At 37.9% G+C, this 26,046-nt stretch overlaps 1 protein-coding gene across 3 annotated transcripts in view; it reads left to right on the plus strand.

Moving 5' to 3' along the window:
* The first annotated feature begins 605 nt into the window (after positions 1-605).
* GABRB2 (gamma-aminobutyric acid type A receptor subunit beta2) overlaps positions 606-26,046 on the plus strand; it is a 249,935-nt gene continuing 224,494 nt past the window's right edge. Inside the window, exons 1-4 of one of the 3 annotated variants that reach the window (XM_014842749.3) lie at positions 606-1,231; positions 2,331-2,559; positions 2,718-2,809; positions 3,804-3,871. In XM_014842749.3, the coding sequence (XP_014698235.1) occupies positions 2,483-2,559; positions 2,718-2,809; positions 3,804-3,871 (237 nt within the window). In that variant the 5' untranslated portion in view covers positions 606-1,231; positions 2,331-2,482. Of the gene's footprint in view, positions 1,232-1,535; positions 1,672-2,330; positions 2,560-2,717; positions 2,810-3,803; positions 3,872-26,046 lie in introns of those variants that run through there. The other 2 variants (XM_044777706.2, XM_070517117.1) reach the window with 2 other exon arrangements.

Here is a 26,046-nt window from a genome sequence, read left to right on the forward strand (position 1 = left end):
GGCGAGCTTTCGGAACGCGCTCTGTGGCCTTTCCGTCTCCACACTTCCCTTGAAGCCATTCCCTTAAACTGCCTCACAAAGACCCTGGGACCTAGGGGAGGGAGGAGGGAGGTGGTCAAGAGGTAAATGGGTTAAGAGCGCAGCTTGGACCAGAACGCGGCGGAGCCCCTGGTGCTGCGGAGATCACGAGCCCCTGCTGCCTAGGGCGGTGGCGGGCGCCCCCTTACCTCCTGGGACCCGCGCAGGGGCGAGCCTGGCGCTGTGCGCGCGCCCGCCCAGGGCCCGCGGGCGCCGGGAGCTCCGCCGCAGCCGCGAGCCCGCAGCCGGCAAGGTCGGGGACGTGGGAGTCAAGGCTGTCTCGTTTAGTGGTTAGGGTTGCTGGCTCTGGAGCCTAATCCTGGTTCCATTTCCAGCCACCTGGGTGACCTTGAGCATGTTCCTTAGCTTCAGTGCTCCAGTTTCTAAACGCATCATATGGGAAAACTGAGGTGATAGCTAAACCTAGGACTGTTGTAAGAATGAATGAATGAAGGACTCCTGGCACGTAGTAGGCGCTCAGTGAATGGTAACAGTGATTAGGAGGAGGAGGAGTTAGAAGTTAAGCCCTGGGGTCCAGAATGTCGGTTTGAGCTCTGACTTTTCCAGTTATTCACCAAGGAGTGGGGGAAGGGGAGCGGGAGCATTTGCCCTCTCTGCCTCCTCCCGGGTCCGTGATAACCTGGGGAGTACCCCCAGGGTCGTCCGCCCTGGTCTCGGGCGGCTCCAGATGGCCCCAAGCCCCGAGCCTCGCAGCACCTCCCGGCGCCCGCGCGCGTTCTCTTTCCCTCGAGCCGAGGAAAGCTTTCTTCCGTGAATCGAGGATCTTCCTCCCTCTCCAACCCCCAAGCGAGCTCGCTGCTTCCTCCTGTCCCCGCGGCCGCAGCAAGCCGGCCAAGCCGCGGGCGGAGGGAAGAGGCAGCCTCGGGGTGTGCGAGTCCCTCCTGGCTCCAGAAAGCGGAGAGGGGACGAGGCGGCGCGAAGACAGCGAGAACGCGGTATCCCCGGGTGGCCCCTGGGTCCCTTCCTCATTTTGCCATCCTTCTCGGGACCACTCTGGCTTTTCGCAGCCCGAATCACAGCCCCTGAATAGCCAGGTGTCCTTACCCACCACCCGCCCTCCCCGGTTGGGCCAGAGCAGCCTGAGGTGCCAGCTCCGCGCGGCTGGAGTGGGAGGCGAGCTCAGTCCGGCGAGGTAAGGAAGGGCGGGCGGGGGAGAGGAGGGGAGCAATGTGTCTGCACGTGTGCGCGCGTGTGCGCGTGCTCTGAGGGGGCGTGGGGGGCCCGCCAGGCGCGTCCCACCTGCCACCTGCCCTTCCTGCACCGTGTCGCCGCCCAAGCCCTCTTGCCCCCTGCACCCATGCTAGGGCGCTTGCCACCCGTATCCTCCACGCCCCCGTGTCCCATCACCCCCTCATCTAAACCCCACCCTCCCTACTAATAGTTTCCCAATGCAGAATCAGACCGAAACCTGGAGAGACAGCATTGCCTTTCTGCTCCCTCGTTCCCCACCCCCCTTGCTATAAATAATCCGGACTAGCGGGTCAGGCACGTCACACCGCGAGAAACCGGGACCCCGAGGTTTTCTTCCCTGGGAATAGGGGGCAAAGGGTGAGGAGGAGAAAGAAATCGCTCGTGAGTAGTGAAGAAAAGCTTGCTCCCTGACGCCTAGAAAAGACGAGGCATCATTTGATTCTTTTCTTTTTCTTTCTTCCTTTTTTATTTTTGGGTGTATTTCTTATTCTCCACCCCCCCACCCCGCCCCAAATCCAACGGATTGCTCAGCACTCCTCCCATCGGTTTCTTTCCTCCCTCCCTCTTGGACTCCTGCTCCCACCATCCCCTCCCCTCCCCCGCCGCACAACCCCCACCTCCAGCACCTATCTCGCCCCAGGCAGGGGATCCTATCCGCCAAGGAAATAAAGTTCAAACTACTGTCCCCCGTCTGCTTGCTGAGACCAGAAGTGGGCTTCCAGACACCCATCTTCCGCTCGCACTCCACACCTGCTATCCCCTAAATTCCTAATCTGGTTTTGCATATTTATGAGGAGACACACACACACACACACACACACACACACAACCTACAACCTGCGAGGTGCAAAACTGCCTCCTGCAACTACCAAAACTTACCAGACGCTCTAGTTGTTTTTCTCTTAACTAAAGGACAACAAAGATTTTACCCTGGGTGCTCCTGTGGGGTGACTCTCTATATTATTGAAATATGTATATGTTATACATATATATGTTTTTCCTTTTTCCCCTTTAATTTTTTTTTTTTTTTCCTTAACAAGAAAATCTGCTTGGTCCCAGGCATCCGACGCTGCCCCTTTGATGTTTTGGTACGCCGTGCGCATGCGCCTCACATTAGAATTACTGCACTGGGCAGACTAAGTTGGATCTCCTCTCTTCAGTGAAACCCTCAATCCCATCAAAAACTAAAGGGATGTGGAGAGTCCGGAAAAAGGGCTACTTTGGGATTTGGTCATTCCCCTTAATAATCGCCGCTGTCTGTGCTCAGAGGTAAGTGTGCCAAGCGTTTCTCTTTTCCGTTTCTCACTTTGAAGGGTTCTGTCTGCATACCTCTGTGAGCAAGGATCTGTAGTGAGGATCAGATAGAAGCTGAAGACGCTGTGCCTGCTGCCTTACTGATGCCTGTTTATTATCTTTTCTTTCTGTAGTGTCAATGACCCTAGTAATATGTCGCTGGTTAAAGAGACGGTGGATAGACTCCTGAAAGGCTATGACATTCGTTTGAGACCAGATTTTGGAGGTAATGGGGTTGCCTTGGAAATAAGAAACAGCCCAGCTCTAGCCTAAGCTGTCTTTTGAGCTTTGTGCGCTCTGTGTCTTCCATCTCCCTCATTGTGGGTGCATGTGGTGTACTGAATGTGTCTCTGTGTTACCAGATTGAGAAAGTGACCCAAACTTGAGCTGCTTTGTTACTATCCAGCACTTCCATGCTCTTTCAGTGAGACCCTCTTAGCGTGAATTGGTGGCCGCTGTCCTTCAGCTTCACTGTTTAAATCCTTTGCCTCATTGTCTTTGCTTCATTGAGACACAAACCTCTTAAGTTTAGTTAATGATGTGTCCAGAGAACCCGGCTTACTGAAGGCCATTGTGAACATTTTTGAGGACAAGATGTGCAGACAATTGGTTGAGAAGTGGCATTAACCCTTTGTGCCCTCCTACTTTGGAAGAGTTCTGGCCATGGTTTAGAGTGGCTGGTGTCAGGTTATTATCCAGTCCTGGAAGCCCCACTGCATGGGCTGGTGGGGGAGGGGCCGGGGTCTTGGAGGATAATGAGGGTAGGAGGGAAAAGGGCCAGGGACTTCGCTCACTGCAGGCTTAGATACGCTGCTATGCCCGTTTAATTTTGCTTCAGACTCTAAGAAAGCTCAAAGAGTTAAAATCTGCACACAGAAGGGGGCGGTGGGAAAGAATGAGGAGGCGGGGGTTTCAGTATAATATGTAAGATTCCCTTGGGATAGAACCATTCCTGTGCTTTTGTAAGTTCTACGTATTGGAGACATCTACATAGGTAGGTGGGTGGAATCTCTCACTCATCCGGACACGTGTGTGCATGTTCAATAGAGCATTTCCCAGAGGAGTGCCTGCCACCCTTTTTAAAAAGGAGCAGGGAATTGAAGAATTTGAGGATGAGCAGTGAGGAGGGGTTTGGGGCAGTGTCCCATGCCTGGAGAGAACTCTTGCTAAGAATGAATGAAGTTCTGAGAAATCACGTGGCTGGCCATCTTGGTTTGCAGGTCCCCCAGTGGCTGTGGGAATGAACATTGACATCGCCAGCATTGATATGGTTTCTGAAGTCAATATGGTGAGTATTGAGGTTTATGGCTGTGTCTCCACAGACCTTCATTTGGCCGCAGGGAGGAGAAAGGAGCCAGGCTGTGGGGGTGGGGTGTGCGTGAGTGTGTGTATGCAGTGGGGGTGAGGGCAGGGAATTTTGCTTTGGAACCCACTGTGTTTTGAGGTTTCAGAGCTGGCTTTTCTCTGGTCTGTAAGGATTTTTCCAACCTTGTTCAGCTACTTGGGACTTGGCATAGAGCTAATAAAATGCAGCACACTTTCACATGCAAAATGCAGCCACAGGCAGGAGATCCCTTGCAGAAAGCACATTTCCTAAGGTTCAGGGGTAAACTGGGTTCATCAAGTGATTTTCTGGGTTTGGGGTGGGGTTAGGGGAAGAGGGGAGGGTTTTGATTTGACATTTCACAGAGAATATAACCTACAAACAAACTAAACTGTAGCCCAGAAACGGAATAAATGGGCTTGGGATACTGTCGTCCACTTGTTGCTTTCAGAGATGGTCTCTTTATAGCTGATGGCAAAAACCGCCACCCCCCACCCCGCCAATTGTTCCCAGCCTCTTTTATCCCCTCCTGCCCACTAAAATAAATAAAATAAAAATTGGCCACCCTGTTTTCCAAAGGCAGACTCAGACCCATGTGTCATCTGCGGTCACTTCTCCACTGTCATTCACCGTATGTCCTATGCTTGTACAGTTTATGGGCAGCAGCACTCCTTCGTGTCTTCCTCCTTGGACTTGGGGTAAGTCCTAAGGGAAAAAGGCACGGTGTTCCCGAGTGGGGAACACTTGTGGGGGGTTTGCTTCATGCAGGAGCGCCCCCTGCTGCCCATGCTGGGGCACTGCAGACATACAAGACAATGGCAAGTGTCCCAGATACCCCCCCTTACTTGGGCCATTTCTCCAGTGACTTTTCTACCCTGTGTTTTTGATGTTTTTCCCTTTGGAAAAGTCCCTTTAGAAAGGCACAGCTGAATGTAAGATGCCAGTGTTACTTTCAATCCTGATAGCACACAGCACCTTTAATGATTGTGTTGTGGCATGGTTGTGCCTAGAAATGTGACCCACTCTTAAAGCAGAGGGCGTAGTGTGTAAGGTTTTATGCAAAACTTCTAAGCCAGCCATAAGGACTTGAAAGTTAGGACATTTATTGATTAACTCAAGAGAGCCGAAGAGCTCGGGGGTGGACATGCTCTCAACATTACACAATTTTCACATCCCAAGAATTCAAATAAAAAGGAAGCTCAAATAACCAGCTTAGTTCCTATACACTGTCCAGAGATAGGTGATAATCCTGAGATATCACAAGATTATGAAATGTCTTATGACTACTCCAGGAAATATTGAACTGTTTCAGTATGTTTTAGTGGCATATATTTTCCAATATTCTAATTATTGGGAAAGATTTATCATATAGAATATAAACATAGACAAAAGACAATATTGGATCATTTAGGCTCACAGATTCCCCATACAATATGAAAATCCCCTGTGTGTGTAGAGAATATTTATTTCTTGGGAAAATATTTAATTTCTCAGATATGTGAATATTCACTTTTATGGTATTTTAGAGGTCTTTCATCAGTTTCTATTTTGAGTTTTACCATAAAAATAAAAAATTTCCTATTGTGGATACCTCCTAAGTCCCAAGTAGTTAAATCTAAGTTGTGTTGCTGAAAACTAAGGAATATAGAAATCAGGTGTGGTTCTGTGTATCATACATGGGGTTGAATTAGACTCCTCTCTTTTGCATTTTGATTTATTTATGCTCGTTTCTACTCCAAAGTTTTATCTTAGCACTTCCCTCTTTAGAGCATCACAAACTTTTTTGGGTGGCAAAAATTAAGAAATATTTAGAACCCGAAGAGACAATGATGAGATGATTAGAAGTTGCTGCAATGGGTTAAAGAACTTAGATGTATTATTTCCCAAAATTGTTTAGAGTAGTAGAAGCTTGTGAGTTTTTTCTCCTTCTTAAGTTTTGTGCATTTTTTACCTGCATGTAGCATTTTGGAGAGGTATCTTAGCTGGACACAATGCCAAGACCTGCTAGTCAAAATATAGATCCAGCTAAGGCGAGGTGTCATCTGTTAGAGCTATTTACTGTTGTTGAAAAATCATGGGATGTTGAAAGTGCAAAAACAAATGTCAGGTTGTAAATAGGACAGTATTGCAGCATTAATGATTAGAACCTAGTGTTAAAAATTCCAGGGCAGATTCCTTTCTTAGCCTACTGCTAACACACATGGACTTGTCCAGGCACATTTCTACTTGTTGAAAAATTAACACTTATTTCAGCTAGCAATCATAGTGACTTTAATCCTTCAAAGGTAAATTTTGTGATGTATGTTATTATTTTTTGAAAGATCGTTTTTGATTTGGTTATTTGATTTGAAGCAACAGATGGGAAATTTCATCACTGATGTCTAAATAAAATAAGATGTTTATGGCATATTGCTCCCTGTATACAGGTCTAAAAGAGCTAGAATTTTTTGATTAGATTCAGTTCTGAAAGAATGGTTGATTGATTATTTAAGTGAAACTTCAAAATTCATTGATACATGTGTTTCTTCTTCATTATCCTTTGTGGTCTGCGGCCTCTGGTTATTGCAACTTTCTTTTTATTATAGCAAATCTTCTTTTGAAGAATGCCAGACACCAGACCATTAAAGTTGTCCTCGAATTATTTGCACTGAAAGGAAAGAGGCTCATGTCAATGTGGTGTTCCTGGTAACTGACAATGATAGAAAGACCCTGAAGTGAGTCAGAATTCTTGAATACTAGTTCCGCTTCTGCTGCTTAGTCATCCTGAGGGAATTCACAGCCAGACTGGGTTCAATTTCCTCACCTGTTAAAGAGGAAGATTAGTCCCGTTTTACCTATCTCAGGTGACTACTGGAATTAATAAAATGACACATGTGAAAGCATCGGTGTCCTATGAACATAGCTTGATGTAGAAGAGTGAATATCAAGAGAGCCTGTGTCCCCTCCAGCTACTGCCCTGAGTGTACTTGGGTCAGTAATGTACATTACTGGGTCTCAGTTTCCTTATGTTTGAAATGAAAGAGGACATATTAAGTTGATTTCCAACTCATAGTTACACGTCTCTGGTTTGGTTTATTATAACAGTTCTGTTGGGTACAAAGAAATTCCAGGAAAACATGGAAATCCAGTATCCATGTAAGGAAAAGGCAGAAATCCAAAATGGCGTGCAGTTGTGAGTTCTTGCTCAGGAAGGTGGTGATGGTCTCTGGGCTGTGTGATTCAGGTGACTGTCGGCCCAGGGAAGATCTTTGGAAGAACGTGATCTCAATTAGAATGTTCCTGAGCAGGAAGCTTAGCTTTAGAATGAAATATTTTTAGATGTCTTGGTTAAATTGGCAGGAATCTTTTTTGTTAAGATTCTTTGATGAAAAGTGCATTTTAAGATCCAAAATTGGCTTTGAGGATTATGAACTGAAATAGCTCTCTCTTCATTTAAAGCAAATTCTTCTCCATCTTGAAACAACGCATTTGCCAACCAAAGAGTGAAGCAATATTTTACTTTTGAGGAAAGAGTTCTAGTAAACACATAACAAATTACCTTTTTATGGAATGGCGAATGGAGAAAAGTGCTGCCTTTTTTTTTTTTTAACAGATGTTTTCTTGCATCACCAGCTGCACAGTTTAAAATTCAGTTCAACACAAATCCTTATTTAGTGGTTACTATGATTCGGCCATGTGCTAGGCCTTGTGGACAGAGAAGTGAACAAGATCAACTTGTCTGTCCCCTGACCTCATGAAACTTAGTATCTAGGTATTCACTATTTTCATTTCTACTGAAGGTTCCTACTGTACTTATGCTTAGCATGTCTTACCTTTTCCCTAAAACTTTTTCTGAGCAGCCAATTGAGTACCTAGTGGTCTGTATCTCCCATGGGTTCTTTTGTCACTTGTTGATTTCACCATTCATTTGTTATTTGTTATTTCAAGTCACCTTATGTGTTACATATTTATTCTGCCTTCCTAATTCATGTTTATAAAATCATATGGACAATGTTATAGTATCTCTCCCCATGTTGTTTGTCTCTATATACAATATTTGGTTGAGTGTTTGACTCCTGGCAAATGCCACAAATATTGAGTGAACTGTTTGTTTCCATAGCAGTAATTTGTTATTATTCACTAGACACTATACCATATATGTGGAGAAATAGAGCATAGAATCATAGGCCTCAAATTCAAGGCATTCACTGTTTAAATCAGCCAATGCAGAAAGAATCACATTGTAGGATCCTAAGTGCTTTGGAAGAGGAAATAGACAGAGCATATTGGGAGTACAGAATACTGAGGTATTTACATAGAAATGATTAGGTGAAGATGGGGAGTCAGAAGTCTATGGATAGATATTCCTAGCAGAAAGAAAGGCATATAGGAGAATAAGGCAGAGGAAAAATAAATTGGCTTAGAGACTTGCAAATATCTTAAAATAGCTGGAGTTGGGAGTGGGATTGAGGAGGTGTTGAGTTGGTGTTGAGGTCATAGGTGGTGATCAAATTATGATGATCATTCTTATGGCTTGCCGAAGACTGTAATTTGTGTTCTAAAGGCTGTAGGGCCCCAAGAAAGGACATCAACAGGGGAATCACATGAACAGATTCACTCTTCAGGAAGATGCTTCTGAAGTATGGAGGGTGGAGCAAGACCTAAGGTTGGGAGATGAGATGAAAACCCACTGCCACAATCCAGGAAAGACTGATGAACTAAGGCAGAAATGTAAAGGAGAAGATATAAAATCAGGGCATTTACAAGGTAGAAGCGACAGTTCTTGGAGAATCCCAAGTTTCTGGTGGTGTCATTTATTGTCATTTATTTGTGTTGAGGTGGGGGGATGGGAAGAAGCATGCAAATAGACAGTTCAATTTGGGAAATGCTGTCTATCCTAGACACATGGAATTTCTGAATGGAGATAAACAGTAGGTGATTGGAAAGTACAGGTCTAGAGCCAAGTAAGAAGTCATTACTAGAGAGGTGAACTTGGACATCATCAGCATATAAGTGGTACTTATAACTATAGGAATGGATAAAATTAAAAAGAGAAAGTGAGGAGACAGCTAGAAATGGAGATATGGTGAGCACTGTAGTTTCAGTGGTGAAACACTAACAAGGAGTCCACGAAGGAGATGAGTAAGCAGCTAAGCGGCCGTCAGAGACTGAGCAGGAGAACCTGCAGATAGCAATGTCTCCGAAGCTGAGGCACAGGACAGGTTAAAAAAGAGGCAAAGGGCCAGCTGTGTGAGATGCCACAATGATCGGCTGCGGTAAGTCTGAGACTTGTCCTCCAGATGGAGTAACAGGAGCTCATTGGTAAAATGTAAATCGTAGCAAGAGGAGTTTTAGCGGTTGACGACCACACTTTTGAAAAGTTCGGATCTGAAGTGAGGTGGGGAGAGGGCACTTGATCAAAGGAGTCATCTGTGATTTGGAGAAGTATCCTTTAGAGGGGGCAGGTTGCAGATACAAAGCAGGAGTGCGGTGGCGTAGTGGGACAGGAAACTAGAGGCCTCCTTGATTGAAGACTTCTATATTCTCTATGACTTGGGAGACAATTCCTATTGAGATTAGAGGAGGGTAAAATTGGCTGCCTTGGAGAATGGGCAAATGAGGTAACTCAGCACATGTTGAAGGATAGTCAGGAAGCATGAAGCATGGTGAAGGGAGTGTGACCACAGACCGGCTTAATTCTAAACCAATTATCCTTAGAGGCTCTCCTACCCAATCTTAACAAGCTGTTGTGTTCTCTTCTTTTACTTCTCCTCCTCTCCCTTCTCTTTCCTCTGGCCTCCTCCTGCCCAACATTTTCTACCTTCTTCATAGCACTAATTTTATAAAATAATTATAGCTATGGCTTATTGAGTCCTGAACTCGTGCAGGTGTTCTGTTGACATGCATCTCATCCAATCCTCCTATATAAAGAGTGAGATGGCTTCCACCAACCTATTTACAAAAGAGGAACCTGAGGCCCAGAGAGGTTAACTGATTTGACCAAGGTCACACAGCTAGCAATAACTACACATCCCTCAATTTTAGCCATCAGTTATACTGTACTTTTAAATGTAGAAGGCCTCATTTTAAAAATTCATTTCCATTCCTTGAGGACCCTGTTTTCTTGTAGTTGTTGGTTTTTATTCTTGTTTTTTCGGAAACAATAGGTGGGTCAGATAAACTAATCCTTTCTAGGATGTTACGTTTACTCCTGACCTTTCCACCTTGAAAAATATCTTAATTTCATTCAAATGATTTTTTCAAGTAGGTACGTCATTCAGTGTGCATGAAATATAAGACGTGGTCCGCATCCTTAAGAAACTTATATTACATTCATTATACATGTATTACATTTATTTATATTACATTTATTGAGCACAATTTAAGCCAAGCAATACAGGAAGACTTATATAAGATTGTGAAGACTTGAGGGTATTGCTGTGTCATAATTTATTTCATTACGAATGGGTGCTGTTTAAGTTGTCTAATAATTTTCCTATTGCTTCAGCAGAATCTGGCAGAGAACCATTAAGGCCAATCATTGTCAAGAAATTTTGGCTGGTATACACTCCAGAATTGTAAACTGTCTCAGTAGTTTTAGGCTGTGGGTGGATACTATGTGAAAAGACCACACTCTTTCCCTATTTTTCCTTTATTAAGACCACAGTTTCAATTGTACTTCTTTCCATTGAGAACACATTTTTGTGATTTCTGGCACATTATTCCTACAAATAATTCTCTTAAAGATAGTTGAGTTTTTTTCTTCTCTTCTCCTATCTTTTCTTCCTCCACCCCACATAATATAAATGTTTCATTATAAAGGTTATATCTCTAAAAAATTTATTCCTCTATTTTAAAACAACTATGACACTTGATATTGACACTTTATAAATTTATGTCTCTTGGTTTACTCTTAGGGCAAATCCTTTGCTGTTGCCTTGTGGGTACCCTGAACAGTGCTCTTGCTTGACTGTGGCATGAAATAAAGATCTGAATATAGGCTTACTCTGCAAGAGAGGGCAGGCAAGGGAAGTAGCTCAAGTTTCATATTTTAGAAGTGTATCATGTGTGCTTCAGTGCCCTCCCCACCCCCACCCCCACTCAAATGATTAAGTGGTCATGGGCATTCCTATAAGAATGTAAATCAGAGTAACTGTTTATCTCAACTTTGGGAGGAGGGGCTCAATCTTAGGGGAGGGCACTGACTGAAGGTTTTTTAGTCATTCTGTAGCAGGGTTTCTTAATCTCAGCACTATTGGCATTTTGGGACAGAGAATTCTGTGTTGTGAGGAGGCTGGAGCATCCTTGGCCTCTACCTACCAGATGCCAGAGGTATCCATGCAGTTCTGAAAATCGAAACTGTTTCCAGAAATTTCTAAATGTGGCCTGGGGGGCAAAATTGTCCCCAGATGAGAACCACTGGTGTAAAGAATGGTGGTGTGCTTTTGTCTCCAAGTAACTAGAGTAGAGAAGGAATTTTCTGATTGAGTAATGGATTTTGTGCTTAATTGCCATTTTCATTTATGTTTGATGGTACATTGTGACAAAACCAATTTTAAAATACCAACAAACATCAAAAGCTAAAATTATTGACATCACTTCGTTAAAACTGTTTTAATTTGCCTATATTACCTTCTGGTTCTTCTCTGTTTGCTTATTGATATTTTATGCATTGCACTTAGTTATTTTGTAGAGAGAATTTGAAGTCTACATTTTCACTTAAGAGACCATGAGTATTTTTACAGTTTTACGCTTTCATTAAAAAAATACACATTTCTACTCCCACCAATATAAATTGGTGTGTATTTTTTCATGATCTTACAAATGTGTGAGTGTATTGACATTTTCTTTTTCATTCATTCTGCATTTTTCAAAAAAGATTTTTAAAATATATATAAAATATGTATTTTATAATTTATTATATTTATTATAATTTATATAATATATAGATTATTAGTCAAAATGCTAGCTATAGGTTAGTTGAAAATAAACATATTTGCTTTTACTTATGCACTATTAACAGTAATATATAAATCACCTACAAAACAGAGAACTTGATTTAAATGCCATATAAATGGAAAAAATTTTTAAAGTTTTATATATCAACTTGAGTCGTATTTACACAGTTATTCTTTACTCTGTTTCTGTCCTCTTACTACTCAGTTTTTCAAAAATCAGTTTATATTTTGGGTGACATGAAAACACTTGGAAACAGATGGTTAAAAGAGGAATAAGAAATAAGATGATAATGAGTTTTTAAAAGATACAAACACAAGATTTATATGTTGCTTCCAGTTGTGCATTTTATTTGCAAAATATATATTTTATTAAACAAGAAGAGAAGTGGGTTTATATTATTCTGTCCCTATTTATATGGAAAAATATGGGGATGTCTTAGGCCACTGGCTCTTGCTGATGCTCATTTTGTTAACATTCTATCAGCGTTTTATTGCCGAGGCTCATTTTCCTTGCTCTATAATTTGGCACCCACCTACCTGCCAAGAGGTCTTAACTTAGAAGTAATTGTCTGGGCAATTGAGGATAAAATAACTTCTCTCCTAACACAATAGCAACAATTAAATTAATGAAGTTTTTAAGGTGAATCTACATGTATCTTAGAAAAATGATGTATAAGTAAGCTATGAAAGAAGATCAGGGATTTTGTGGTGTGCAAATGCATGGAGAATGTCTGTGTGTATCCTCAGTGCCTAGGGCAATGCCTGGCAATTAGTAGATGCTCAACAAATATGGATTGAATGAACTTGTTGAAGAGGTAGTTGAAGGACTGCAGTATATCAGGTTACCAAGAAGTATTTATCAGTTGCTAACTTAACCAGCACTACGCCAGTTAGGTTGGATTGTGGAAGGATATGAAATGGTTCTTACACAGGGGCCAAGGCTCTCTCTAGAGCTGAGAAGGATTATTCTTATTAACTGAAGAGGGAGGTGAGAGTTGCTGGAAAGAAGAGTGTTGGGATGTGGTGTTGGAGAGCGGTGTATCCGTCAGGTAGAGGAATCAAAATAAAAGGTTGAGAACTAAGTTTTGACAGTGATTCTCAGACTTTGCTATGTAATAGAATCATCTGAGTCTAGTGTTAGTATTCATATTATCCAGAAGCTGATTCAGTAGCTATGGGATGGGGTTCAGGAATCTGCATGTTTAAAAGCGCTCCATATGATTTGACACATATTATCTGAGGGGCAGTCTTTGAGGAACAGCAATTTTATAGTGAAGTTGTAATCACTAATAAAGAAATTTGATAACTGTCTGGTTTCTAGTTATAATATGGGTTTTTGTGATTGTAAAGATCTAAGTGGTCAGAGTGGGTGAGATTTGTAGAAGAAGACGTCATGGAAGAAGGAGAGTTGAATTGGGCAAAAAGGATCAGTGCAATTCGAATAGATGGAAAATAAGGAGAACAGTCTTGTGGGAGGGTGTGTTGGGGTGTAGACAGCATGAAGAAAGCCATTGCATGTTAGCAATAATAATATTGCAAAAATAAAATTTAGAGTGCGTATGACTATCTCACTTAATGCTCACAAAAATCCTATGAGCTAGGTAGTAAAGTATTATCATTCTCTTTTACCAATGTAGAAACTAAGAACTAGAGGGATTATATAATTTCTAAGATTGCACAACCAATTTAATTGGATAGGAATGGTAGGTTGCATATGTAGGGTATGAATATATAGGGTGAAGTTTAATTGCATAGGACCTTGACAGCTGTGCAGAGGAGACACTGAAATTTCTTGAGTAGATGCTATGACATGATAAGAGAGTCTTGGGCATCTTCACAAGAATAAAGTGGAATACTGGGGACCTTTACTAAGGGTAAGTATGAGAAAGTTGAAAACCATTTTCCAGCACTGATTTGTATTTTTCTACCTTTGGAAACTCCACACTAATTTGATTGAAACAAATGATGAAAATAATCATAATTCTATATTTAGAAAGGTTGGACAAAGTTTGTGAAATGGGGCGATGGATGAGCACTTGACACATTGTTTAATACTATGAAGAAATTGATAATAGTTGCATCAGTTATTTAGTTTTAAGATGTCTGAAAAATATCAGAAATACTGATATTTTAATATACATTTCAGGATACTATGATATGTCTATTCCTGCCTCGTTAAGAAAGATAGCTATGTGATTGGTGTTTAGTAGCAGCATTACACATTGACATGGACGTAAAACGCCCCTGAAATAGCTTCCTGCAAATTATTTATGGCCGCCTAATTATAATTCTTGAAGTATATACTTAAACTTAAGGTCTCAGTGATTAAGCCTCTTGAGATTGCTCCTCTAAGGATCAGTAATTTAGTGCTTAATTGGTGCAAGACCATCAAATCAAAATTTTAAAAACGTGTTTACCTACTGACTTTTATATGCCTCTCTCTTAATTAAATGTTTCCTAAAAGTCACTTTTTAGTCTGCTATTTTATTTTGCATAGAGATGACAGTTGCATTATGAAAAGTGAACTTCTGTCTACTTAACTTGCTTGATAAATGCATATTTATTTATTTATCTATGCAGTAATATGTAATGTACATTATCAAACATATCCAAAATAGAAAGTTAAAGAGGATTTGATAAAAACATATATAAACAAGCTATAATATTTTCATTTCATACTCACCTTGACACTGCTTTAGAGTTTTGCATTTCCCATGAAAATAAGAGTACAGTGGATACTAATGGAAAACAGACTAAAGTCTGTTTTTTTTCTGCATATCATTCTTCTAATGGGAAATATTAGGTAGTAGGGTTTGTAATATAGATAATACAAAGGTGATTCCTGTTCTCTATGGAAACAGTCCTGTTATTTCTACCTTGCAACTTCTAAAGCATCAACAGGAAAAGTAGTGTTTTAGAGAATGTGCTCTTCATTGCTTTGAGGAAGGAGCGTTTGTTTTGAAATAATCATTGGATCTTCCTGCTTCTTAGGACTACAAGTTAACTGGATTGACAAAGGACTTTCTGATCAGACAACTGGATTTCAAAGAAATATACAAAGATCATCCTTAAAAATTGTCAGTTTTTGTGAGGGCGTTGACATTTCATTGACTATAGATTTTTCAAGCAATAGTTTTTAACATTAATCTGAAATGAAATGATTTGTAGGCCATTCTAAAGAGTATCATAAAATAGGAAGCAGAGATATGAAAGAGTTTTAAATATAAGTGAGTAGGTGACAATTATTAGATTGTAAAATCTAATCACCATTGCGTGTAGTTATCATTGTTGAATTCACAAGGCTCCAAAAATGAAATTTAAGACTTTTTCTCTTTGTTTTTCTTGACCTATAAAGAAACTTCCAGACTTATTTTGTAAATACATATTTCCATTTCTTTTGCCAAATGAGCATTTGAGTTAGTAGACTGAAGATCTCTTGAAGTGTTCTCTGGTCGATAGTTGTATAAATCATTCTTCTTTCAAGCACTGTTAAGCCAACACTCTCTTTCGACGTTGGTGGGGCTGATCTGCTAGGTTGTGTAAATTTGCCTCTGGCTTATGTGTTAGAAGAATGCTCATAAGTGTTTACTTGCATCACATTAGTATGCCTCTGTGGCCAACCATTTTTTCAACAGAATTTACTAGAGAAGGATACTCTTGTTATTTTAAAAGTCATAATATTTTAAGTACTTGCCAAATTTACATATGAAACAGCTATAGAATTATGGACCACAAGAAAAACAAAGAATTCCCATATTTCCTTCATGTTTTTGCATGCTTTATTTTAGACTTCAGGTTTTGGGGACCAAGTTCTGTTCTGTAAGAAATCTGAATAAAATCATTTGCCAGTTGCTTTTCACAAAGTAATATTTTCTGGCAAATATATTATTCCCTGGTTATTTGGGAAGGTCAGCTATCATTTTAATATCTTAATTGCTCAATTTCTAACACCACAAAACTCTTCTTATCTATTTAATGAGCCAGCTTTGAGAACCACATTATAAAATGGCTTTATCTTGTTATTTTACCAAACTGACTGTGATCATTACAGGTAGAACACTTAGGTGGAAATTTGTTGTAATGGAACTTTCTTTCCTTAGGATGCTTTAGGTAAAGTGATGAGTGTTATGAATGTTTCCTGGTTGTAAAATTCCCAGATTTGGACAAAATACCTCTTAATGGTTTATGCTGTCATTTAAGAAAATAGTCAAAATCCTGGAACTCCAGGTTTCCCATTTTGTTGTTGTTTTAGTGCATAGTGCAGCCCTCGCCAGAACAAACCTGATTAAACCAAATGCTACTTAATGCTGTGGGGCTTTAAAGAGAGAGAGGGAGACAGATAGACCCAGAGAGAAAGACGAGAGAGGGATAAACATATGTGGTTCCTATCTGTGAGGAGTTTGTAATGCATCTTCAATAGTTGAGAAAGAGAAGAAGGCCTTTTTTTACATAGTAGCTGGATTTTGTTTAGTATAAATGAATATTATGTAAAATATGAAGCAAGAGTTTGCCATGTAAGGATGTGTATATAGTCAGGGACTGTCCTTTGGAATTTACATGATATGGAATCAACAATATCCAAGTACATGTGGATTCTCTTTGTTCTTTTAAACATTTGATAGTTTATAAACAAATAATTTAAAAAGGTGATTGAAAAACAGGATTTGAAAAATTGCATTATACTTTTGACATATAACTGGGATATATTTTATTATGATTAATAACACTACTGAAAATTACTGCCATTTATTGAGAAACTTCTATGAAATGAATTGTAATTTTTCAATGATTTCATATTTAATGCTCGAAAACTCTATGAAGTAGCATCACATTTTACAGATGGGTAAACTGAGAGAAGATTTCTGTGAGTTAAACCTATTAGAATCAAGACAACACAACCTTCCTTTATTTCACAGCTAGATAATGCTAGGACTAGAATTTGAGTCTGAATTGTCCTCTATCACATTTATTTTGTTTTTCTCAAGTTAAAGGAAGAGGGAGTTGAAAAAGTTGAATGGACCTGCCTCCCTCATCATCTCCCTAAATGATTGTTAATATTCCACATTCCAGCTCCCCAGATGACTTTTAGGAAATTTGCAAAAACCAAACAAATAGAACATAAAGAATAAAATCCGTAATATACAAAAGAAGTCTAAGTCATTTAGAGATTAATTAAAATAATAGTTATCACTTTCAGCATCATTAGAGTTTGTGGATAAATTGAAGTTTATCATTTACTTTTTTCTTGGTTGTTATAAATCATGTTTCATCAGTGGGGAATGAATTCAATTCTTGGTCAAAACAAAAAACTGCTCTGAAAGAAAGTATATGGTTATCCTGAGAATTAAGAAGAAAATTAAATTTTGACTCAATTTGATGAGAGACTTTTAGAACCGGGAAACTATCAGCCCTTCATATCTTTCTTGTTATTTTAATGAGGTGGTACATGTCTCAGAATACTCAGTAAAATGATGATTAGCATTTGTGTGAAATAATAATTGTGATGTATTTCAGGTCAATCCAAAAACTTCAGTTTGAATACATTTCTGTTCCTCAAGAATGTGAAAAATTTGTGGTTTAAACAAAATATTTCTAATCTCTTTTCTTTTTTTCTACTTTATAGAATATATAACTGGGTTGATAAAACTTAGGGATAAAAGTAGGCCATGTGTAGCATATATATATAAAAACTATATATATATATATATATGAATATATGAATGGATAGAATTTTTAAAAAATTGCTAAGTTCTGTATTTCTTTTGAAAGCAAACAATCCTTGGACTAAAATATGCTATTGCATGTTATTAAGAGATTACCTCTATAGTTATTGTGAAAAGGTCAGTATTTATATCAAAAGCAGGGCCTGGGAAGTTCTGGGTTTGTCCTGAATTTGTCACTGATGATAAAACCTTGGTCAAATTTCTTAAATTCCGGTCTGGAGTTTCTATATTTGGAAATGAAGGAAATTAAATGAAGGATTTAAGGTAACATGCAACTGTTTGTTATGTTTGCTTTGTAAAGCAGGTAAATTTGTCATATAATTTTGTTAGGAGTTTTCAATTTTTTAATCTGAGTTGTTTTATTACTTATTTCTGTGCATTATATAAAAATCAATAATAAAATAAATTATAATGAAAAGTGAAGATCTCAACTAATGCCATCACCCAGAAATGAATATTATTAGCTAATGATTGCTAAACCTCAAGACTTCTTGGGAATTCACATGCATGTGCACGAAATATAATCAGATAGTATTATATATTATGTTTTATAATATGATTTCTGCACTTAACATTTTGTGCACAACTTTTGATGCCATCTAAAATTTTTCTGCAACATAATATCCAATGACTGCATAGAATTTCATTGTATGGCTGCACCATATTTATTAAATCAATCCTTTGTTCATGGACATTATGATTATTTGGGGGATTTTTACTATTATGAACTAAACTGTATTAAACATTTCTGTGTATTCATATTTGATGCTCTTGTAAAATTATTTCCCTTGTAAATTCTTAGAAGTGAATTCTTACTGGAACCCAGAGCATGTCCATTGTAGATATTGATACATATTACAAAGCTATGCTTCTTTTAAAAAAGTGCTAAATTATATTCGCACCACCCAGTGTATGAGAGTTCCATTTGCACACACACAGATCCATCCTGGGTATCTCCCTCAGTATGTTCATTCCTTTGACCTTTGCTAATCTGTTAGGTGAAATTGATGATTTCCTTGATTAATTAAAATTTTTATTCCCAGGTAACTATCTCAAATACTTTTGTGTTTATAGGCCATTTGTAGTGCTTCTTTCTGAATTGTCTTTTCATGTCATTTATTGATTTTTTTTTCTATTGAAGGATTTATTTTTTTTCTTACTGATTTGTCGGAGCTTCTTCTGTATTAAGGCTCTTAACCCTTTGTCATATATTGCAAACATTTCCTTGTGTAATAACTTTGTGAATAATATTCTTTTAATGTCCAGAAGATTTATATTTGTATGTACTAAAATTCATTATGGATTTTGATCTTTGTTTTCAGACTTTGAAAAGTCTTGTCCACCCAAGATTAAAAAAAAAATTTTAAGTGATCTTTCAGTATTTTAGGTAGTTTTTCACATAAATATTAAATCCATTTAGAATATATTTTAGAGTAAGTTCTAAAGCAAGAATATGAATAGACAGGATAGATAGGTAGATGTCACAATAACATTTAATGAAATAATCTGTCTATTCCCTAATGATTTGAAATGTTGTCTTTATCATATAGGAAATCTTACATGGCCTTAAGTCTTTGCTTTTACTCTGTAATTTGCCTCATTAATATTTTTCTACATTTTTGTGCCAGCAACATTTGGTTTTAATTATTCCAGCTTTAAATGTCAAGACAAATCTTCCACACTGAGATATCACCTCATATCTGTTAGAGCAGCTGTTATCAAAAAGACAGGAGAGGGTGCTGGCCCCTTGGCTGAGTGGTTAAAGTTCCACGTGCTCCACTTTGGTGGCCTGGGTTCGTGGGTTTGGATCCTGGGTGGACCTACTCCACTCATCAGCCATGCTGTGGCAGCATCCCACATACAAAGTAGGGGACGACTGGCACAGATGTTAGCTCAGGGCTAATCTTTCTCAAGCAAAAAAAGAGGAGGATTGGCAATGGAGGTTAGATCAGGGCAAATCTTCCTCACATACAAAAATTAATAACAATAATAATAATAAAAGACAAGAAATAACAAGTGGTGATAATGTGGAAAAAAGGGAACCTTTGTGTGCTGGTGAGAATGCAAATTGGTGCAGCCACTATGGAAACAGTCTGAGGTTTCCGCAAAAAATTAAAAATATAACTACCATATGATCCAGCAATTCCACTTTTGGATATTTACACAAAGAAAATGAAAACACTAACTCAAAAAGGTATATGCACCCCTATGTTCATTGCAGCATTGTTTACAATAGTCAAGATGTGGAAACACTCTAACTGTCCATCAATGGGTGAGAAGATAAAGAAAATGTGGTATGTGTGTATACACACACACACACACACACTCACACACACACACACACACAATGGAATATTATTCAGCCATAAAAAAGAATGAAATCTTGCCATTTGCGACAACATGGATGGAACTGAGGGCATTATTCTAGGTGACATAAGTCAGACAGAGAAAGACAAGTACCATATGACCTCATGTATATGTAAAATCTAAACAAACAAACAGACAAACAAACCAAAGAAACAAAATAATCCCACAACAGTGAACTCATAGATACAGAGAACAAACAGATGGTTGCCAGAGGCAGGGGGCCGGGGGGTGGGAGAAATAGGTGAAGGAGGTCAAAAGGTACAAACTTGTAATTATAAAATGAATAAGTCGTGGGGACGTAATGTACAGCATGGTGACCAGAGTTAGTAATACTGTATTGCATATTTGAAAGTTGCTAAGAAAGTAGATCTTAAAAATTTTCATCACAAGAAAAAAATTTTTCTGTGTTGTGATGGATGTTAACTAGTCTTATTGTGGTGATCATTTGAAAATATATACAAATATCAAATCATCATATTGTACACCTGAAACTAATATAATGTTCTACGTCAATTATAACTCAAAATACAGACGAATCTCTCCTCATTATGTTTATACTTAATTATACTTAACCATTATTATATAGTTATGCTTTCATATAATCTTTAAATTTTGGCAAATTAAAAAAATGGAACTAGTATTTAGGTTGTAATTGCACTGAAATTTATTGAGGAATTTGGAAGGAAATTTCCTTCTTAACAGTGTTGGTTCTTCCTATTGAAGAACATACTATGTCTTGCTATTTATACATATTCTTTTATGTCCTCCCATAAAACTTTGCAGTTTTCTCCATGTAAGTCTTGCAGATTTCTTGTTAAATTTATTCCCATAGGCCTTCCATAATTCTTTTTAAATTTATTCTTCAGCACTTTACAGTTTTTAGAGTTATTGTGAATGAGATTTTTATATCCAATGCTTATTTTTGATTCTTGGCCAAAAGAACAAATGCCATATAACCATTTGAGAAGGGGTATCTTTTAACTTTACAACTCAGGGTACCATTTCCATTTCAATTTATGCATGAGGAGCCTTGAGTGTCACTAACATATTTGAAATGTATAAGTAGAAACATTGTGCACGTTTTTGCAGTTTGTTAGAGTCCTAATCAATGTAAGCATTTAAAAAATGATTGTTTTCTTTCAACTTCAATCTTCTCCGACATAGGATTCAGTTACTTGGCCTCATAGAACCACATGAATTACCACTGAGGACATAGTTTAAAAATTCCTTCTATTCCTTTAACCTTGTTGAATAAAGTTTAGATTTATAGCAATAGTGTCTACTTAACATATCTCCTTTTATCTTGCACATTATAAACCTTATGAAAATAAGAAAACTTTTTGGAATAGTAAGCCAAATTGTCATCATGTGCTACATCTAAACTCTGCTGTCCATTACTTGAAGTGTGAACGATTTAATTACAAATAGCTGATGAGGGGCTATTTCATGTTGAGAATAATTACAACCAGAGAGTAAAACAGTGTAATTGACAGTGTGTGAATATTGCCACAGATCCCTGTTTCAGAGGGAAGACCTGGCTGATTTTAAAAGTAAATCTGATCATGACTTTCATCCACAGACTTGATCACCAAAGACTGAGAGCCATAAAAGTTTTCCTATGGTAGTCTAAGTTATTAATTGTTTTGACCGTTTTAAATACACTGACTTGTCGATCTGCTTTGCCGAACGGTTTTGTCATGTAGAATCCTTCAGCTAAGAATGGTAGAGTTGTGCATGAAGTTTGAGATTTTTAGAAAATATCTCAAAAAATTCACAAAAGTTTAGAAAAAATATACCATATACATTTTAGGGGATTTAGTGACTCCTTAGTTAAATTTAACTTTTCTGTTGGTTAAGTCAGATGTGCCTTAGAGAAAAAGCAAAAGCTCAGAACTTGTAGGAGAAAAGAATTTCTGTAAACTAGTCCAACATTGTCAATAGCATACAGTATTTGGTTGCCACGCACACTTATCTAATATAAAACTGAGTATGAAATGGTTACTTTTTTTCCTATTTAAGTTATCACCCTCAGGTCGAATTGTTTAATACTGGTAGACTTAAGTTAGACGCGTTAATAGACTGAAATATAACGTGAAATAGCAATGCCACATACATCAGCTTGAAAAGATGGTGCATCCTTCGACAGGAAGATGTGCTTCCCGTAACTCAATACAGGCGAACTAAAACAGCGTGGAATTCTGCGCTATTCTGCCTGAGTTCACTAAATACACATTTCATATGTAAAATGAAAGGTCTATACTAGATGAATGTTTTTGCATTTAAGTGTTGACAAGCTATATTTCACTGAATTCAGACTTCTGATTGATGTATCAAGAGAGGCTTGGTCTTTTGACAACTATGTCTTGGTTCTGTATATTTTTATTAAAAATACAGATATAAGGCCATCATAAATAGAATTCTTACTACAGCGCAAATGAAGGGAATTTGATTCTAATGGAATATAGATTTATTTCCCCTTCTAAAAGATAATTATGAAATTTTATCTTCAAAGATATACTTTAGAATATTTTATTTTTAAACTGGATTTTAATGAGACGTGTTTGATGATTGTGCTCATCTCTTTTGGCTAGTGTTAGCCAAAAGATTGTTGATATTTTAGAGCAGGAGTAAACCAAATATGACTGGCTGCCTATTTTTATAAACTATTCTTGGAACATACCCATGCCCATTTGGTTACATTTTATCTGTATCTGCTTTTGCACTGTAACGGCAGAGTTTAGTAGTTACAACAGAGACCATATGGCCTGTAAAGTCCAAAATATGTACTGTGGGATCATTACAGAGAAAAAGTTTTCTAACCTTTGTTTTAGAAAGTAAGTAAAAGGTGAAATATAAAGTACTTTGGATATAAAATGAAGGAAGATGTAGCATATGGAATTGCATATCATTACTTGGTTTTCTTGTTTACATATCTGTTAGGACTTTACCTGAATGAGAGATGGTTCAAACTAAATTAGAATGTGTTGAAGGTGTGATTTCATGGAGAAATACATTTTTGTCAATTAATTGGGGTTATGAAAAACATAAAAAGGGAAACATATTTGGTATTAAGATCGGAATAGTTATAGAAAATAATGAGGCTCTTTGTCTCATATTAATTATTCTTAGAATTGCTCTTCATCTATCATAGTTTTCAAAAAAGAGAATGACATAGGGGCCAGCTCAGTGGTGCAGCAGTGAAGTTTGCACATTCTGCTTTGACAGCCTGGAGTTCACTGGTTCAGATCCTGGGTGTGGACCTACGCACCACTTGTCAGGCCATGCTGTGGTAGGCGTCCCACATATAAAGTAGAGGAAGATGAACACGGATGTTAGCTCAGAGCCAGTCTTCCCCAGCAAAAAGAGGAGGATTGGTGGCAGATGTTAGCTCAGGGCTAATCTTCCTCAAAAAAATAAAATAAAATAAGAGAGAGAGAATGATAGTAACATATGTTCAGATTTGTTTGGTAGTAAATTTATGAGTTGTGTGACCTAATAATGTATGGATGCTTTTGAGAAGATTAATATATTGTTAATATAAGAATTAGAATCAAGAAAATCTTTTCTATTCTTGGTCCTTAAAAGTTTTGCTCTACTGAGAAATAACCCCATAGCCCATTAGATTGTACTTACTGAGGTCAGGATTGTGACTATTCCAACCACAGCCAAGTCCAGCTCAAAAAGAGCCTGACTCATGGCAGTTACATTAAGAAATGAATTAAACCAATGTTAGAATAACCTATAATCCTTTTATTAATGCTCTTTGCTCTTAAGAAGTTGTAGCACAACAAAATTATAGTTTTTGTTCAGAAGTTTTTGTCTTTGTTTACAATCAACCTGCAATTTTTATTCAAGACTGTTTTGGTTGATTTTCAGAATTTGCTCTGGAAGTCATTGTACAACATTATCACAGTAGTCCTACAGTTATTTAATGTTCTGCATATCAATAGAGATGACAGTAGGATACACGGAACTCTTGAAAGAATGCTTCCCCAGTTGACATCTTTAGGCAGATAGCATTCACTTCTGAAGTTTGTACACTGAAATGATGGCTAGGATTAACAACTAAAGCAAAGAGCAGAGCTAAGCAGGACTACCAGATTGTACATAAAGTGAGGTATCAGTGTTGTGACTTAACACTTAGTAAATATGCCATAATATTTCAGATGCAAGAAGAGCAGGAAAATTGACAATGAATTAATTTAGCCTATCAGATAAATAAGCCAAGTTTTAACTTCAGTCCTTGAACATCTTTATTAACATTGAATGTCTTTGAAATTGGTTGAAATGTATTTAAAGAACAGAATGAAACACAATCTGTTTTTTATTGCTTGATTGGAACTAAATGCATTTTGTTGTTACTTCTCCAACTGGTGGAAATGTAGTTTTCTTTCTTAAAAGTGATAAAGGCAGGTTTACTTGTGAAAATTTGTAGGATGTGTGTGTGGGGGTTCTGATGTTTTATAAACACTGGTAGCATTTTACAGTAGTTGACGATCTAGGCCATGGAATCTTGGCTCTTCCATTTACTAGCTGTGTAATGTGGTCCAAATTACTTATTTCATTAAATTATCACCTTTATCATCTATAGAATAGGAATAATAATTATTATTCCTTAAACCTTAAAAGATTATTCTAAAAATTAAATGATTTAATATACATGGAAGGTTTAGTAAAATTCTTTACACATAATAAATCTTAATAAATAATATCTATGAATAATATTAGTGAACAAACATACACATAAATTTAATTTGATATGATGCCACAAGACTCCTGACACATTTGTGACTTTAGTTTATACATGATAGACATCAAATCCAGGATAATGATACCTGAAGAGTACATGGTCACTAAATGCTATATGGTAGAAAGGAATCCTAGGGCACTGAGATAGGGTTCAAGAGACCTAGATTCTAAATCTGATTCACCTACCCACTAGTGTGTGATCTCCATTAAGTCACTTTTTTCCTCTTTGGGCCATAGTTACATTTCTGCTGGGAGGTGGGAATGGATTGGGTTAATATATTCTTCAAGTTCTGAAATCCTGAAAATCTTTGAGTCTAAAAAAATTTTTTAAGTAGATATTTTTATTTCTAAATTGTTAAATTTGCAACCAAAGTTGGAAAGAACTAAGAAAGAAAACAAAAAGACAGCATTGCTTATTAGGTCAGAAAAAGAGCTGACAAACTGTAGTTGTGTTGTTTATCAGAAAATGTGCTTCTTTCCAACGGAATATTTTGCAATGGTTTTGCAGAATAAGCACTTTCCTAATTCTGTAGAGCTTTAGGGGTATAATCCTCCCAAGGTATTCTGTCTGCAGGAGAGAGCTATGAAGTTGTTAGAGCTAACATTTCTATATGCTAATATCTGTTCATATTTCTGAGAAGAATTTTATTGAAAAGCTAAAATACAAGACAAGACACCAACTCGACGCTCAGCTCTTTCCAGAGGTAGCTTTCTTTCTGAATAAAATGTGTCTAATCTTAAACGTGTGATAACACTTAGGGAGCTATTAAATGTATATGAGTCTAACAAGAACTTTATGTTCAAAAGACAAAGATGCAAGGTTCATGTGCAGAAAATGAGACCCTTGTTATTGGAAATAGCATGAGATTTCACCTTGGGAAATGCAGATACTCTACAACATGGCTTTATGGCTTCTATTTGCCTTCTATGATGGAAGAGAATAAAAGAACTGACTGTTCAGCTTAGTAATGCTAGAAAGACAACTCGGTCTTCTCTGATTCATCTGGAAGTCATTTCCAAGGTCATTCTCAGAGTGTGAAAAATAGTAAAATAAAATACAAGTGTTCAGAAAACGTGACCCTTCCTACCTTCAAAGTTTGATTTATCTGATTTATCTGCTTTGCTGAGACAGAAATTTAAGATTTTGACATCTTGAGATTTGATGAGAGTTGCTCATGTCTCTGCCTCCATAGTTTGGTTTAGATATGTTCTTTCAACATGCATTATGATCCATTACTTTTTTTAACTTTGTTATGCGCTGCCAAGGCTGTTTCCTGGCTGAGTATAAATACTTCTAACAATGATAACAGCAATACTAACATTTTTACCACATTTGAGGATTCTAAAAGCACTTTAATACAAT

The sequence above is a fragment of the Equus asinus genome, chromosome 9, assembly GCF_041296235.1.
Source record: "Equus asinus isolate D_3611 breed Donkey chromosome 9, EquAss-T2T_v2, whole genome shotgun sequence".
Taxonomy (NCBI): Eukaryota; Metazoa; Chordata; class Mammalia; order Perissodactyla; family Equidae; genus Equus; species Equus asinus.